Raw genomic sequence first — 16,118 nt, 5'->3', positions numbered from 1 at the left:
AGTTGCTCAGTGAATTGTCCTCTTTGAAAATGTCACTTAAACAAGAGCAAGATGAGAGAAAGCTGGGGATTGAGGCTCTTAAAGAGAGAGACCTCAAATTGGCAGCTGTGTCTGGACACCTTGAGGAGGCTGAAGCATTCAAATGTATTACAAAGTATGAGAATGATGTGCAGCTAGCAAAGAATGAATTATAAGAGCAAGACATTGTTGAATTGCATCAAAAGTCTGAAGTGAGTCAGTGCCCTGGGTGTTTATTTTCTTTGTACAATATGCACACAGTAAAGCAATTGTCTTTTATTTATACCAGGAATGCCATGTGTGGACTCTAACTCTGCACCTAACACTGCACCACTGACGCCCATCTACTGGGCTAAATACCCCTGTGTTATCACAATATATAAAAGTATACTGTATATAATATTTTTTTTTCTATAGCTCCACCCCCATTAGTTTCACCCATACTGTAGTTCCTGAACCTTTTTTTTTTTCAGAGAAATAGCCCTGGGTATTCTTGACTGTGATTGTATTCAAGCCTGTGAAATCAAATCGATGCCAAAGACCTCCATCTTTCTTAGAAACAAATAAACATCCTCCCCCTACAAGGGATTTAGAAGGACTAAAAAAAAGCACCTTTCTCAATATTCTCTTGAATATATTCCTCCATGGCTTTTGTTCCTGGTACATATAGAGCATAGAGTCTTTGCTTATACAGTTTAGTTCCAGAAATTAATTCAATATCACAGTCATACAGTTTATGGGGAGGTAATGTATCAGCTCTGCTTTTAGAAAAGACAATAAAAAAAATCAGGAAATTGTAGAGGGAGCCCTTCTGGAACGTGTTGCACTATTTGTGCTGGCAATGACAGACATTAATCAACACAGTTAGAACCCCAATAAATTGTTCTGTTATCACGATTAATTATTTGATTATGATGTTTAAGCCAAGGATGTCTCAAAATGAATGGAACCATAGAACAATGGGTCAAAGGAACACCATATTTTCAGAGTGCAAGGAACCCACTGTTAAATGGACTAGAGGAGTCTGAAACCTAATTTTGTCACTTATAAAGGGATTTCCATCCAGACTGTAAACCACAACAGCTTTAATATTATCAATACAAGGAATACAAAGAGATTTTCACAGATCATATACTTAAAGTATATATGTAGAAAGAGTGTGGTTATAATTTCATGTTCATGAATAAGAAGAGACTGTATGGGTGTTTATAGAAATAGCAATAGATTTTAATAAATTTAAAAATAATCAAAATCAATCAACATCGATGCTGTGTTGGGGCTAAATCACACGTTTACCATATCAAAAAATGTCGGTTAGTAAATGTGTGATTTAGCCCCAGAACACATCAATGTTGATTCATTTTAAATTGATCAAACTCGATTAAAACCGACCTTTAGTAGTTTTTTTGAAAAATAGAGTAAATGTTTACTGTGTCTCTGTGATATTATTATAAATTTTTATTTAGAAGGCACAATAGGCATACATAGTACCTTTGAGGGAGAAAACATGTTTGCACATTACATAATAATTAGGGATGTGCAGGCTCGGATAGGTTCGAGTTTGCACATTGACTTCGGATTTTTCCCTCCAAAAAAACGGAACTCAGAAAGAGGCAAAACGTCATCTTGCATGGACGAACATCATCATTCCTGGACTTTTGTCCAGGAATGATGATGTTCGTCCATGCAAGATGACGTTTTGCCTCTTTCTGAGTTCCGTTTTTTTGGAGGGAAAAATCCGAACTCAACGTGCAAACTCGAACCTATCCGAGCCTGCACATCCCTAATAATAATGGAGTATACAAGCACGAGTACAATACACAAATGGTAAATATAACACAAAAACATACTGAATCATAGGTAAAAACATTTTTATAACATCACAGTCTGGGTAAAACAAAAAACTGGGGAAACTTGGTGTATCTTGAAGGAGACGGTAGTGGATAGTGAGTGGGGAGTCAAATAAGTAAGTACTCAATGAGCCCACAATTAACATATGGGTGAGACAACAGTGTCAGTGTCCCTGAAGAGGATAAGGGAGTGGACTAAAGAATTTCTGATGTTAGTTTTACCTGGAAAAACAAAGTCAATGCAAGCAAAATAAACAAAATAAAAATTTGAACCAAGGATACCACTGTTTTAGTGGTTCCAAGAAGTGATAGGTTACATTTTTACCGTTACTATGGTTTACGGGCATGGACATAGTAGTGACTATCATGGTCACAGATATCCATACTTGACTTATTATTCCGAGGAGTAACTACTATTCTCTCAATTTCAAAACCAGCATCTTTAAAAGCTATCTCCAGGTCATTTTTTGTTACCAACAAGCAATTAAACCGTTTGTTACCAACATAGTAAAAGGAAGAATTAAGCATACTTAAAACCAATAAGTGTCCTCCAGGTTTGATCAGGTTTTTAAAACTTTTCAGAACATTGCAATATGATTCCATGTCCTTACAAGCGGCTTCAAGGCAGAGACAGGTGATGAGACAATCAGCAGGGGGCAGGACAAGAGGCTCATAAGGGTTAGTTTTCAATGCATCACATTTCAGGACCTGTTTCATCTTACTGCGGAGCTTCTCAGCTTTTTCTTCAAAGTTCTCTCTATAAAAGTTACACATAAACTGTTATTAATTGCCATATATTTCTACTCATAGTTATATTTCATAAAAAAATCCATAATACACTATTATAAAAAGTGAACTAAAGTTCAGAAAGAATATAAAAGGTATCTAGTATTTAGCAGCAGTATTCAAACATTCTACAACACAATATAATGAGCCATCAAGTTCTTAGCATACAGGTGGACATTAACCTCAACTCAATATATCTGGTTAGTTGGCAGATACAGGTACGTCATTGCCTCCCCTCCTCACTCTCTACCCTTGAATTTGCCACAAACTTTACATCTAAAATTGAATTCAGGACACCACTTCTTACCGGACCCTTGTCCCCACATCCTCTTCTTACCCTGCCAGCCTCTCCCCATCCATACAATCTCTTAAATCTTTCCCTCTCATTCTGCACTGTTCCCCCTACATTTATGCATGTTCTTGTTTTCCCATTCTTAAAATAAAAACCTGATCTTGACACTTTATACCCAATCTCTATCCTCCCCTTTGCCTCCAAACTCCATGAGCGAATTATCTAAAACCAAATGACCACCTTTTTTTTCCTCCCCTGCTTGACCAATTTCAGTCTGGCTTTCATTCTCTCCACTCCACAGAAAACTGCCCACACTTAAATTAGCAATAACCTCCTTGCTGCCAAATCCACCACTTTTTGCTTATTCTCCTTGTCCTCTCTGCTGCTACTGACACAGTGGACCACCCTCTTCTTCTGCAAATATTTCACTTTCTTGGTGTGTGCAATACTGCCCTCTCCTGGATGTCCTCCTCCCTCTCTGACCAATCTTTCTCTGCCTCCTCTCATGATTCCATTTCTCCCCCACTTTCACTACCAGATGGTGTCATCCAAGGTTCTGTTTTTGAACCTCTTCTATTCTCCCGTGGCATATCCTCTTTAGATGAGTTCATCAGCTCTTTTGGCCTCCAATATCAGCTCTATGCTATTGACACTCAGATCTACCTCTCCTCCCAGACCTTTTCCCTTCTATCATATCTCAAGCTGTTTCTATTCAGTTTCCTCCTGGATGTCACAGTTCTTTCTTAAATTTAAAATGTCTAAGACTGAGCTGATAACCTTGCCAGCCTCTAAATAACCTCACTTCCCTCAATGTCATATTATTAACAGAATGTAGAACAAAAAATGAGGCCTGTAGCCTCACCAGAGAGCACTGTTCAATTGATTGAGATTCAATTCATATATTCAATTTTATTAACATTAAAAAACTAATTCATATATCAACATATGATAATGCCGGCAATAACACGAAAAATCAATAAATAATATCTCACACGTAAAAAATACAATGATCATTATAATTAGTGTACTCTATTCCAATAATAAACATATATGGAGACCTTGGTCCTTATTAGCAACAACCAGGAACAACATGTATCCCAAAGAGCACCTAGATATTCTGCAGTTTAATAGGCAAAGTTTGTTAGAGCCAACAGCTGGCAATATTCCTTTTGGAACTGATTAATGTCCCTAAAGCAGAATAGCAAGATGGCTTTTGTATATAGAGATTGTTAGTCAGTTTAAAAAATCCAAGAAATGAAAAGCTATATATCATGCAATTCAACCTTTTCTGAATGGTTAGTGGGGTTAATAAGCGCTTATAGAGTGATGTTAGTAATCAAGATCATGCATGCTATAGTAAGCAGCTATTTGTAATCCCGTTTAGTTCTGAGGAAGCCGCTGATGGTGCACACTAGGCGGAGAAACACGTTACACATGGTACCTTGACGGTGGAGGCGGTAAAGTAATATTGACAATTGTCATAGCCCTATTTACTTATTTGGAGAGAGGACTGCATGGTTACAACAGACTCCCTTGATACCTGTGGAACAGCAGCAGAGAATATTAAACCCAACATGTGGTGAACTAAACAGGATTAAAATTAGCTGCATACTATAGCATGCATGATCTTTAATCACACATCACTGTAATGTGCGATGCCCATCAAACTGTAATGTGCGATGCCAGCATACTGTAAATTGCGAGGACAGCATATTGTAATATGTGATGCCGACATACTGTAATGTGTGATGCCAACGTACTGTAATGTGATGCCAACGTACTGTAATGTGTGATGCCCAACACACTGTAATGTGTAATGCCAACATACTGTAATGTACAATGCCAACATACTGTAATATATGATACCCAACATACTGCAATGTGTGATGACAACATACTGTAATGCGTGATGACAGCATACTGTAATATGTGATACCAAAATACTGTAATATGTGATGCCAACATACTGTAATGTGTGATGACAGCATACTGTAATATGTGATGCCAACATACTGTAATGCACAATGTCAACATACTGTAATGTGTGATGACAACATGCTGTAATGTGTGATGACAACCTACTGTAATATGTGATGACAACATACTGTAATGCACAATGTCAACATACTGTAATGTGTGATGACAACATGCTGTAATGTGTGATGACAACATGCCGTCTCAACCACTGAAGTAAAATTTATTTTTAGATGTTCTTTAGATTTCTTCATCCTTTTTTGTACAAAATGCCATAATTAGTATGGTTTAGAACATGATGTATTTTACAATATTGACTATGTTTAATAAGGAATTACATCATGTGGCTGATAGAGTTGTACACAAGTCAGCCGTATGTCGTTGTCATTGTATGCTTTGAATCAGACCCTAAATATTCTTCACCATTAGACCAACATGCTTTATTTTATGTGATAATCTGGTGCATGCATTTTAACATGAAGGTGCTGTCACAACTCACGGATGGATAGTGGATGCCTGCCCCTTCATTGGGATTGACAATATAGAGTACTGAGGCATGGAGTCTAACGTGGCAGCAGTATTCACCAGGGACCTCCGCAAGGAAGTTTGGACTTGGCTGCATTTGACCCGCAGGTCGCAGCCCTCAACCTGGTTCCCTTGTACAGTTGCTGGTGTTTATTTGGATCATGTTGAATTCAATACATGAGTATCAGTAGTCAGCAGGCAAAGTCAGAACCAAGCGGACAAGATGGTATCACTGTCACAAGGCGCCATGCTGTCAATGCTGTGCAGGGAGAACTCCAGACAAGCGTTCACTGAAGTCTCCTTCTTCCTCCTGTTAGAATCTGTGGTTAGCAGCATATTGTTTGCAGTTCCAGTCTTGGTTGCTGCTGAGCCTCTGAACTAATTACTGCCTGTCAGATGCACACTGATTGATTATCCTATCTGAACACAGCCCAGGTGCTCAATAATCTGGCATTAGGGAGACTTGCTCTGGTTGGGCCCTGTTTCTGTTATATTCCTGCCAGCCCTTCACTCATTGCTGGTGATAGAGCTTCTCGTACTTCCAGTTGTTCCAGTCTCCTGTTTTCCAGTCAAGTTCCTGAGCCAGTCTACTGTGTTTATGTACTGCCGTTTGTCCCATCCAGGTGCCGCAGTCTGCATTCCACTTGCTCGTGCTGCTTGTGTTATCTAGGTGGCACAGTGTGCTTCCTCCACCTAAAGTGCCAGTCTGTGTCCAGCACCAGTGTCGACCCGGCGACATTGTCCGCAACTCAGCGGTCCAAGTGCACAATCCAGCGCACCGATGCCAGTGTCATCCCGGGGACACTGGTAGCAACTCAGCATCCTCAGTGCGCAATCCAGTGCACCGTCGCCAGTGTCATCCCGGCCGCACTGGTAGCAACTCAGCATCCTCCTGCCAAGTCATTCTGCCCTCAAGGCAAAAACCAGCTCAGAGGCTGCTATCGGCCCAAAGGCTGCATCACCACTCATAGGCCCACAGGCCTCAACCAGCCCAGAGGCTGCTAACAGCCCAAAGGCTGCATCACCACTCATAGGCCCACAGGCCTCAACCAGCCCAGAGGCTGCTACCAACCCAAAGGCCACTTCACTTCTTTTAGGCCCTCAGGTCTCAACCAGTCCAGGGGCTGCTACTGGCCCAAAGGCCGTATCACAACTTATAGGCCCACAGGCCTCAACCAGCCCAGAAGCTGCTACCGGCCCAAAGGCCACACCACAGTTTACCAGCCCTCAGGCCTCAATCAGCCCAGAGGCTGCGACAGGCCCCAATGGCCACATCACAACTATACGGCTGCATCTTGCCAAGATACTCCAGCCCTCAAGGCTGTGCAGGACTTTTCCCCACTAGCGACTCTAAGCCCTTATCAATACCGAAGCAGAAAAAACAAGTCATGGAGGATAGCCAAGGTCAAAACCGTTATGCAAGCACAGTATCACGGTGGGGACGGAATCAGGTCATGAACAAAGCCAATGTCAGGAACTAGTATCAACAATCAGTAGAAACGCTGGAGTATGGTTTGGGAGTCTATACTTTGGCACCTGCCTTGTGCGCAGAGACTCCCTTAATAGGAAGGAGTTCAATTCAATTCTTCGTGCTAAACATGATGTCACATTTGGCGCATCTGTCTCTTTAAATCTTCTTGCAGGTCAGTGCGTGCACCCCTAGGGCAGTCACTGGGTGAGGACAGGAGAAGGACCTGGGATCAGAACACTAGCTGCAGGTGCTGGGGACTCCCCACCTGCTGCCCTATGCTGACCAGGACTCCAGTGCTGGCAGACCTGGTAAGTGGGTGACATGACATTAGCCCCCCTCTAGGGTTGGGCTCCGAACACCCCAAAAACAGCTTGCCAGGGAACTTCTGATGAGATTTTTGGAGAATTTGAGGTGCAAGGATATCTGAGGCCTTGACCCAACAACATTCCTTGGGACCATATCCTTTCCAGTCCACAAGGAATTGAACTGTACCTCAAAAAACACTGTAGTCCAAAATCTTTTTCACTTCATACCCTTCCTGCTGATCCACTAGAATAGCTGAAGGACAATCACAAGGTGTCGAAAACTGATTCAGAACCTGTGGTTTCAAGGGTGAGATGTGAAATACATTTGGTATAATAAACATGCCAGGAAGTTTAAGGGGGTATGCCTCTGGGTTGACCACATGGAGGATACGGAATGGCCCAATGAACCTGGGTTCAAATTTCAATGTGGGCTTCTTCAGTCGCAGATCATTGGTTGAACAGTTGAGGAATCCTCTTCCTATTCCTGTCCAGAAACACTTTATACCTTGAAGGGGCTATGCACAAATTTTCTTAACCTCTTTTCAGATATTGAGGAACTGATTCACTAGGTCATGGACAACTGGGAGTGATACTGACTGAAGGGCTGGTAGACCATACTGAATGAAAAGTATCGAGTGGCCTGAAGTCTCATGGAAGAGCTAGTTATGCGTGAATTCAGCCCATGGTAGCAAGAAGACTCAATCATCTTGCCTGACCGTCACATACATTCAAATTAATTTCTCCTGATTCACTCACTCCATCTGACCATTACTTTGGGGATGGAAGGCTGATGAAAAGCTCAGGTTAAACTCTAAAACACTTACATAATGCCCTCCAGAATTTGGAGGTAAATGCACCCCATGGCCTGAAACAATGTCCAGAGGGAAGTAATGCAACCTGAATATCTCCTTTATGAAAGCCTCCGCTAGCCTTGGAGCTGAGGGTAGGTCTATTAATGGAATAAAATGCGCCACTTTAGAGAACCTGTCAATCACTACCCAGATGGTATTGAAACCTTGACAGGATGGCAGATTGGTGACAATGTCCATGGAAATATGGGTTCAAGAATGATCAGGTACTGGTAATGGATGCAGAGGACCTAAAGGCAAGTGAAGTGGAACCTTATGTTAAACACAGGTAGAACTGGCTGCCACATAATCCTTAGCATCTTGACAGATTATTGGCCACCTATACTCCATAAGTATAAGCTCCACCTGCATGACTGGTGAAACGCAAACCATGTGCCCATTGGAGCAGTTTTGCATGGAGTTCAGGTGCTACAAATGTCTTTCCTATGGGAATTTTGACCCTGGTAGTTACTGCCACAAAGCAGGCAGGATGGAGGATGGGCTTATCCTCTCAAACCTCATCCTCCTCAGCTAAACTAAATGAGTCAGCTTTGATGTTTTTGCTACCTGGCTGATAAGTGATCACCACTTTGAAGTGGTCAAAGAACAGTGACCATCTGGATTGATGATCATTCAGACAGTAAGCAGTCTTAAGTTAAGTAAGGTTCTTGTGGTCAGTGTAAAGCATCACTATTTTGCCCCCTCTAATAGGTATTGCCATTAATGCATGGGCAGTTTGATGGCTAACAATTTATTTATCCCTGACAGCGTAATTTTTCTTCGGAGCTCAGGACTTGTTTGAAAAGAAACCACAAGAGTACCACTTCCCCTCCTCATTCTTCTGCAAAACCACTGCTCCAACACCAACTGTAGAGGCTTCCACCTCCATATATAAAGGCAGGTCACAATTGGGTTGCCTCAGGATGGGAGCAGAGATGAAGCACTGCTTCAAGTGATCAAATGCAAACCCAGGTGTCTTTGAACTACTTGGTAAAAGATTTGTGAAGGGAGCTGCAACAGATGAATAGTTACTGATGAACTGCTGGTAAAAGTTACAGAAGCCCAGGAAATGTTGTATTGCCTTTAACCCCACTGGACAGGACCAGTTGACAATGGTGGGGAGCTTCTCTGGATCCATTTGGAGACTAGAGGCCAAAATAAAGTAACCCAAGAATGCCAGCTCCTTTTGTTCAAAGGAGCACTTCTCTAACTTGCAGAAGAGCGGTTATCCCGAAGTTGTGACAGCATTTCGCATACTTGCTTACGATGACTATGACCATAGAGAAGATCAGGATGTCGTCCAAATACACCATGATGTACTTATATAACAGGTCTTGAAAGATGTTATTCATGTACTTTTGGAAAACAGCAGGTGCATTGCATAAACCAAAAGGCATGACCAAGTGCTCATAATAGCCATCATGCATGTTAAAGGCTGTCTTCCACTCATCTCCCTTTCAGATCCTGATTAAGTTATAAGCACCACGGAGATCTAATTTAGAAAAAAACTTTTCCCCTTTTATACGATCAAAGAGTTCCGAGATTTGTGGTAGTGGATACCAATTCTTGACGGTGATGGTTTCAGAGCCTGATAATCAATACATGGTCTTAACCCTCCATCTTCCTTTTTGACAAAATATAAATCAGCTCCTGCAGGTGACTTAGACTCCTTGACGAACCCGCGCTCAAGGTCTCCTTGATGTATTCAGATACAGCTTAGGCCTCAGAAAGCAAGAGAGGAAACTTTCTCCCCATAGAAGGCATCTTCCCAGGCAGTAAATATAAAGTGCAGTCCCATTCCCAATGATCTTGGGAGTGTTTCAGTAGCCTTCTTGCTGAATATATTTCTAAAGGACTGGTATGGAGCTGAAAGGGGGTCATCTGAAGTGGCGGACGAACTCTGTATTACACAATGTGGAGGTCTAATAGTTATCAAGCACATCTGATGGCACTGAGTTCCCCATGACAGGATTTGGGGTTTACTCCAATCTAATGTGGGAGCATGCTTGCATAGCCATGGAAGACCTAGGATAATAGGACTCTTGGCTAATGGGAGTTTGTAGAAGGATATAAACTCCCGATGGAGAGCACCCGCTTGCATGGTAATGTCTGGAAGTGAATGCTAGCTGTGGGAAGTTTATTCCAGTCTACTCCAATGATAAAGAGTGGCATATGCTGCAGCATACTATAAATCCCTAACTCCTGAACCTTTTTTTGCTGTAATGAAGTTCCTGTCAGTGTCAGAGTCCATGAAGGTATTGAGTGTCTCTGGGGTCTTTTCTAATAACAGGATCACATCAATTGAGAACTGAGAAGGACTGCCCTCTTTTGGGGTGTGATTAAATGCACCTAACCTGACCACACTTTAATCAGTTAGGGCCTCTCATTTCCGGGACACTTGGAACAGCTTGCAAGGAGGTGACCCAGTTTGCCACAGTACTGGGCTCTACTGGAGACTCAATCAGAGCTGTGAAATCTTGAAGCACCAAGACTGTTCCCTCTCTCATGCCCTCTCTTTGTTGCAAATGTCTACCAAAATACAAAAGGATATTAGGTCATCCAAAGATGCTGGCAATTCTCTGGATGGCAGTACATCCTTGAATTACTCTGACAGACCGTGCATTATGCAGCAACCAGGACTTTATTGTTCACCCCTAACTCTGAGGCCAGGGTTTGGAAATGCATGGTATATTGTCAATTGGTTGCCTTGCTTCAAATGCAGAATAGCTGATACTGCAGAAGCTACTTGTGTGGGCTCATCGAAGACCTTCCAAAAGTCTGCAAGGAAATCAGTGATTTTATTGACAAGTGGGTCACTCCTTTCCCATAATGGAGAGGCCCATACCAATGCCTGTCTGGACAATAGCAAAATTATTTAAGCCACCTTTGTCCTCTTGGAAGGAAAATTTGCGCTTGGACCTCAAACTGAATTGAGCACGGATTTAGAAATCCACAACAGCCTTTAGAATCCCCATAATATGTCGAGGGATTCAGAATTCTTTGTGGTGCAAAAGTACCTGCAGCTTGAATGGCAACCACGGGAGGTGTTGCTGGTTGTACTGGAGGTGGCTGAGATACATCAACTCGTTGCATCAATGTCTGTAGACACTGCATAATCTGGGTCTGGTCTTGTTCTTGCTTTCTGAGTCTAGCTAGGAGATTATCCAGCAGATCTTGAGGTGAAAAATTACCAGCGGCATCCATTTTTGGCCAGAGTATTCCGTCACAACTCAGGGATAGATAGTGGATGCTAGCCCGTACTTCTGGATTGACGAAACCCAGTACTGAGGTACAAAGTCTAATTTGCCAGCTGATTCACTAGGGACCCCTACAAGGAGGTTTGGACTTGGTTCCCTTTTGTAGTTGCTGGTGTTTTTTTGGAGTAAGTGGAATACAATTCAGAAACTTATAATGGATAAATCCTGCACCAGTGTCCAATGGACCAAATATGTATTTTGTTGTAATACCATAGGTTCAAACCTCATCAATTCCATTAAATCATTAAATGAATAAATTTTTTATTACTTCTAATATAAATTTTTAATTTTTAATGAGGGTGCTACCATGATGCTATACGTCATGGACAATTGTTTCAACAAGAGAAAAGAAGAAAAAAAGCATCTTTTTGGTGCACTCTGAACCAAAGTTCAGAGTGCACCAAAAAGATGCTTTCTTTCTTCTTTTCTCTTGTTGGAATACAATTCAGGTATATCAAATAGTTGACAGCTTGATCAGAACCAAACACGGACAAGATGGTACCAGGAAGCATATAAAAACAGGATACGGAGTATAGCCAAGGTCAAAACCGGAATACAAGTGCAGTACCAGGTAAAAGACGGAATCAGGTCGTGAACAAAGACAAGGTCAGGAACAAGTATCAATAATCACTGAAAATGCTGGAGTATGGTTTGGGAGCCTTAACTCTGGCTCCTGCCTAGTGCCCAGAGACTCTCTTTATAGAAAATAATTAAATTCAGCCACCGGAGGACAGGAGAAGAAGCTGGGACCAGAACACTAGCAGCGGGTGCTGAGGACTCCCTGACTGCTGCTCTAAGCCGACCAAGATCCAAGCACTGCCCTACCCAGTAAGTGAGTGTCTGGATCGGCCACGCTGTGACAAGTGCATTGATAATAGCTGCACTTCCATATTACCAGAATCAGACCACCTGAAGCTCACCATGTCCTGAGCAGTGCTTCTGGACAGCCTTATTTATGGAACTACTGACACCTGTTCCTGATTAGAACATCTTCCAGACAGCTACAGTGTTCTTATTGGCTGTCAATGATGTCAGTGGAGATTGCAGTGTGGTGAGTGGTCTCCCTATAATTTTAAGTCCATGGATGGACCCACTAAGATGTTCTCTAGTCTGAAGTATATTGTTGACCAGATATATCTTTTAATCAAGTTTGTCTCCATTTAATCTTATGTGGATTACGTGACCAAATAAAATGATCCAATTCTTGATATTTCATCTACAATACTTACAGTATTAATTGGACACAGACTTTCTTGGTTTAATTATACATCAGACTTGAAGCTTTTTTTACAATACAGATTTTTTAAATGATTTTTGTGTTATATTTTGATATGTATATTTTTTACTGTATTTATTAAAATTATGTCATTGTATGTTTGAGCTCCTTTCTAGTAAAAATATTTATATTACTCACTTAAATGCCCTTAATTGAAAACATTTAAATTAATATATCTTTTCCATTTTTCAGATTGTCCTTAAAATGATCTGGTTCAAAAGGATTTACTCTGGTCTAGGAACTGTATCAACTTTATATTTTGGTATACATACATATTGGTGTTTAGATTGTTGTGCCTGAATTTTATTGTTGTTTTTTAATTACTTTACAAAAACACTTCATGCCTCCATTCTGCCTCTCCGGTGGTAAGTGTAGATGCAAACAACTGCATATGACTTCGCATAACGGCTTATTTCCTTAGCAAGCATAGGGGGTATTCATACAAGGTACACTATGCTAATGAATGTACATTTAAATCTGCATCAGCTCATTAAATTTAACAAACAAATGATTTAGGGTGCCCTCATTTACAATGGCTTTAAGGGTAACACCACACAAAAATAATAAAGTAAGACTGAAACATGTCTGTTTCTCTTATCCAGTAGACATTTTGGAAAGAGCTGATCTCCTTATTAACATATCTAATCATGGAAACATGCAACTGACATTTTTTTAATCGAGTTTGTGTTGAGTTAGCCTTTTAGCTAGGCTGATCTCAACTCAAGACCCTACTTATGCCTGTTTTTCCAGCTCGTACACAAATTTTACATACAGTATGTTGTCTAGTGTAAAACTTTTCAAACCCTTCTTCAGCCATTTCTGTGACTAAACAAGATTTTCTTCAAGAAAATCAGAGGTGATTATGTTATTTCAGTAAGTTGAAGTACAAGTAAGGTAATCATTTTAAGTTATGCTTAATTCAAGTGAAGACGCTGTGCATACCTGTTCCCTTCAAGTTCGCATACATATTTAATAACATGAGTCCAATCTAAATCACTGGGATCCTTCCTTATCCATTTCTGAAGTTCAGCACGGTTTTGTTCAAGAAAATCAGAGGTGATTATGTTGTTAAATACTTCGCAAGCAGAAAGTAGTTGGTAGATGGTCGGTCCAGAGCCAAAATCAATCAATGTGTCTCCTTCTACACCACCTTTGAAAAAAAAAATAGTGTATATATATATATATATAGTGTCCTGGAACAGGCGTCACTCGCGGCGTCTATGATAATCAGACTTCACATACTCGTTGTTTAAATCAACGTTTCAGGACTCTTTATTGGTCCCTTCGTCAGGATACAAAAAAAGTAAGTGACAATTTCTTACCTTAAATACACCTTTGCACCCAGTGAAAAAGCCTGCTGAATTTCCTTCAGACGCCGTCAATGTGACGTCACAAATGGAGTGCTCCCCATCACCATAGTAACATTGGAAGCTTAAGGCTACGGAAGCCTACAATAGCCAAAATACAATAAATAGCAAAGTGCATAATAACCTATAGGGTCAATTAGCGCACCACGTAGTGGTACAAGTATCTAATAGCTAGTTTCACATATTGCAACAACCGATGTATTCAACCTATAAGTTGATCAATATTAAAACTAATAAATGGTATTTCAGATATACTTGAAATAATAAACTATCTTGAATGGTATTTTAGATATACTTGAAATAATAAATTATCTTAACATACATTTTCTTCATAAGCTCAATTATAACACTATAACTTGTGCCACCTATCCCTGGGTATAAACATACTGCTTGTCAATTAAAGTCACATACACAGATATGCAAATATTTATAAAAAACATTGCAAATTCAACTGCTCATTTAATCCCTTAGGTGACATAGTATCTAATTTAAAGATCCAGCTAGATTCAAGCTGTAAAAATTTTCTAGCTCTATCACCTCCACGGATGTTTTGTGGGACATGGTCTATTATCCTATAGCGAAGGCTTGACAAGTTATGCTTCGCTTCCACAAAATGCTTGGCCACTGGCTGATCACTATGGCCTTTGTTTAAAGCAATTCTAATCGCACTTCTGTGGAGGGCAATACGTTCTTTAAACATACGTTCAGTTTTGCCCACATAGCTTTTGCTACATGGGCAGGTGATCATATAAATCACAAATTTTGATGAGCACGTCAGGAAATGCATGATGTTATATTTTTTCCCCGTGTGTGGGTGGTGAAAACTATTGCCACTGATCATATAGTTGCACGTAGTGCAATTAGGGCATCTATAACATCCCAATTTTTTACCACTTAAGAAATGACTGCCCAAATAGTTGGCCTTTTTAGTAGTGACATCTGGTTTCACTAATAGATCCCTCAGACAGCGTCCCCTTTTGTAGCAATGCATAATAGATTTATTATGTAACAATGTTAATTCAGGGTCACTGCTAACTATGGGCCAAAGTGTTTTAACTGTTTGTGATACCTTCTCACTGGCCGTACTGAAATGATTCACCCAAGGAATTCTGTTTTCTTTATTCTTTTTGACTTTAGTGACAAGCAAAGAGGCTCTTGAATGTTTCAGAGCCTTATCTCTCTGTTTAATGAGATCCTTCTTTTTGTAACCTCTACGTTGAAATTTATCCAACATAATATCTAATTCCTGTTTAAGGGAGGACTCATTACTGTTAATACGACAAATTCGGGAAAATTGAGAGTACGGCAAACTAGTCGGATGGAAGCTGGTATAATGCAATAAGTTGTTACGATCAGTGGGATTGTTGAATACCGAAGTGCACAATTTGCCACTCATCAAAGAAATTTTAACATCCAAATAGTTGATTACATCAAGATTCATTACAAATGTAAACTTCACCGGGTGTGCTAAACTATTATGTCTAACAAACACATTATTCAGATCATCCATTTGGCCTGTCCACAACACTAGTAAATCATCTATATATCTAAGATATACAAATAAGTATTTCGATATTTCAGGGTCAATAAAAAATATTTCTTTTTCTACAGAAAACATGTAGCTATTAGCGTAGCTTGGTGCTACCGCCGAGCCCATGGCACATCCTGATACTTGTAGAAAAAAATGGCCATCAAAAAAGAAATAATTTTTAGTCAAAATAAATTCAAGCAGATTAATAAAAAAGTTAATCTCCGGTCCTGTGTAGGCAGGATTATTAGTAATTAATTGCCTTACAGCCCACAAACCTTCCCTATGCAGGATACATGTGTATAGGCTTTGAACGTCCGCCGTGCACAAAATCAGATTCTCCGGTATCGATGTAAGGGAATCCAAAATCCTCAACAATGATGTCGTGTTTTTAAGCCATGTCCGTTCTTTTTGTATACATGGTTGCAAGTGGCTATCTAAGTAGACCGCCACTGGTTGCATTAGTGATCCCCTGGCCGAAATAATCGGTCTTCCCGGGGGTTTCACCATGGATTTGTGTACTTTAGGTACAGAGTACATCAGTGGACAAACTGGGTGATCCACAGTCAGGGCTCGCTGCAGCTCCGATGAAATGATGCCTTCTACAACTGCTTGTGTCAA

At 40.5% G+C, this 16,118-nt stretch overlaps 1 protein-coding gene across 1 annotated transcript in view; it reads right to left on the bottom strand.

The window, feature by feature from the left end:
• Positions 1–1,801: 1,801 nt before the first annotated feature.
• The window catches only part of LOC148504751 (indolethylamine N-methyltransferase-like), a 49,944-nt gene continuing 35,627 nt past the window's right edge, over positions 1,802–16,118 (bottom strand). Inside the window, exons 3-4 of the mRNA XM_088448530.1 lie at positions 13,545–13,752; positions 1,802–2,625 (exon numbers count right to left, since the gene is read on the bottom strand). Of these exons, the coding sequence (XP_088304656.1) occupies positions 2,199–2,625; positions 13,545–13,752 (635 nt within the window). The 3' untranslated portion in view covers positions 1,802–2,198. The remainder of the gene's footprint in view (positions 2,626–13,544; positions 13,753–16,118) is intronic.

This window comes from Taudactylus pleione, unplaced genomic scaffold, assembly GCF_031769625.1.
Source record: "Taudactylus pleione unplaced genomic scaffold, aTauple2 ptg000457l, whole genome shotgun sequence".
Lineage (NCBI taxonomy): Eukaryota > Metazoa > Chordata > Amphibia > Anura > Myobatrachidae > Taudactylus > Taudactylus pleione.
This window is presented reverse-complemented; position numbering and strand designations above follow the sequence as displayed.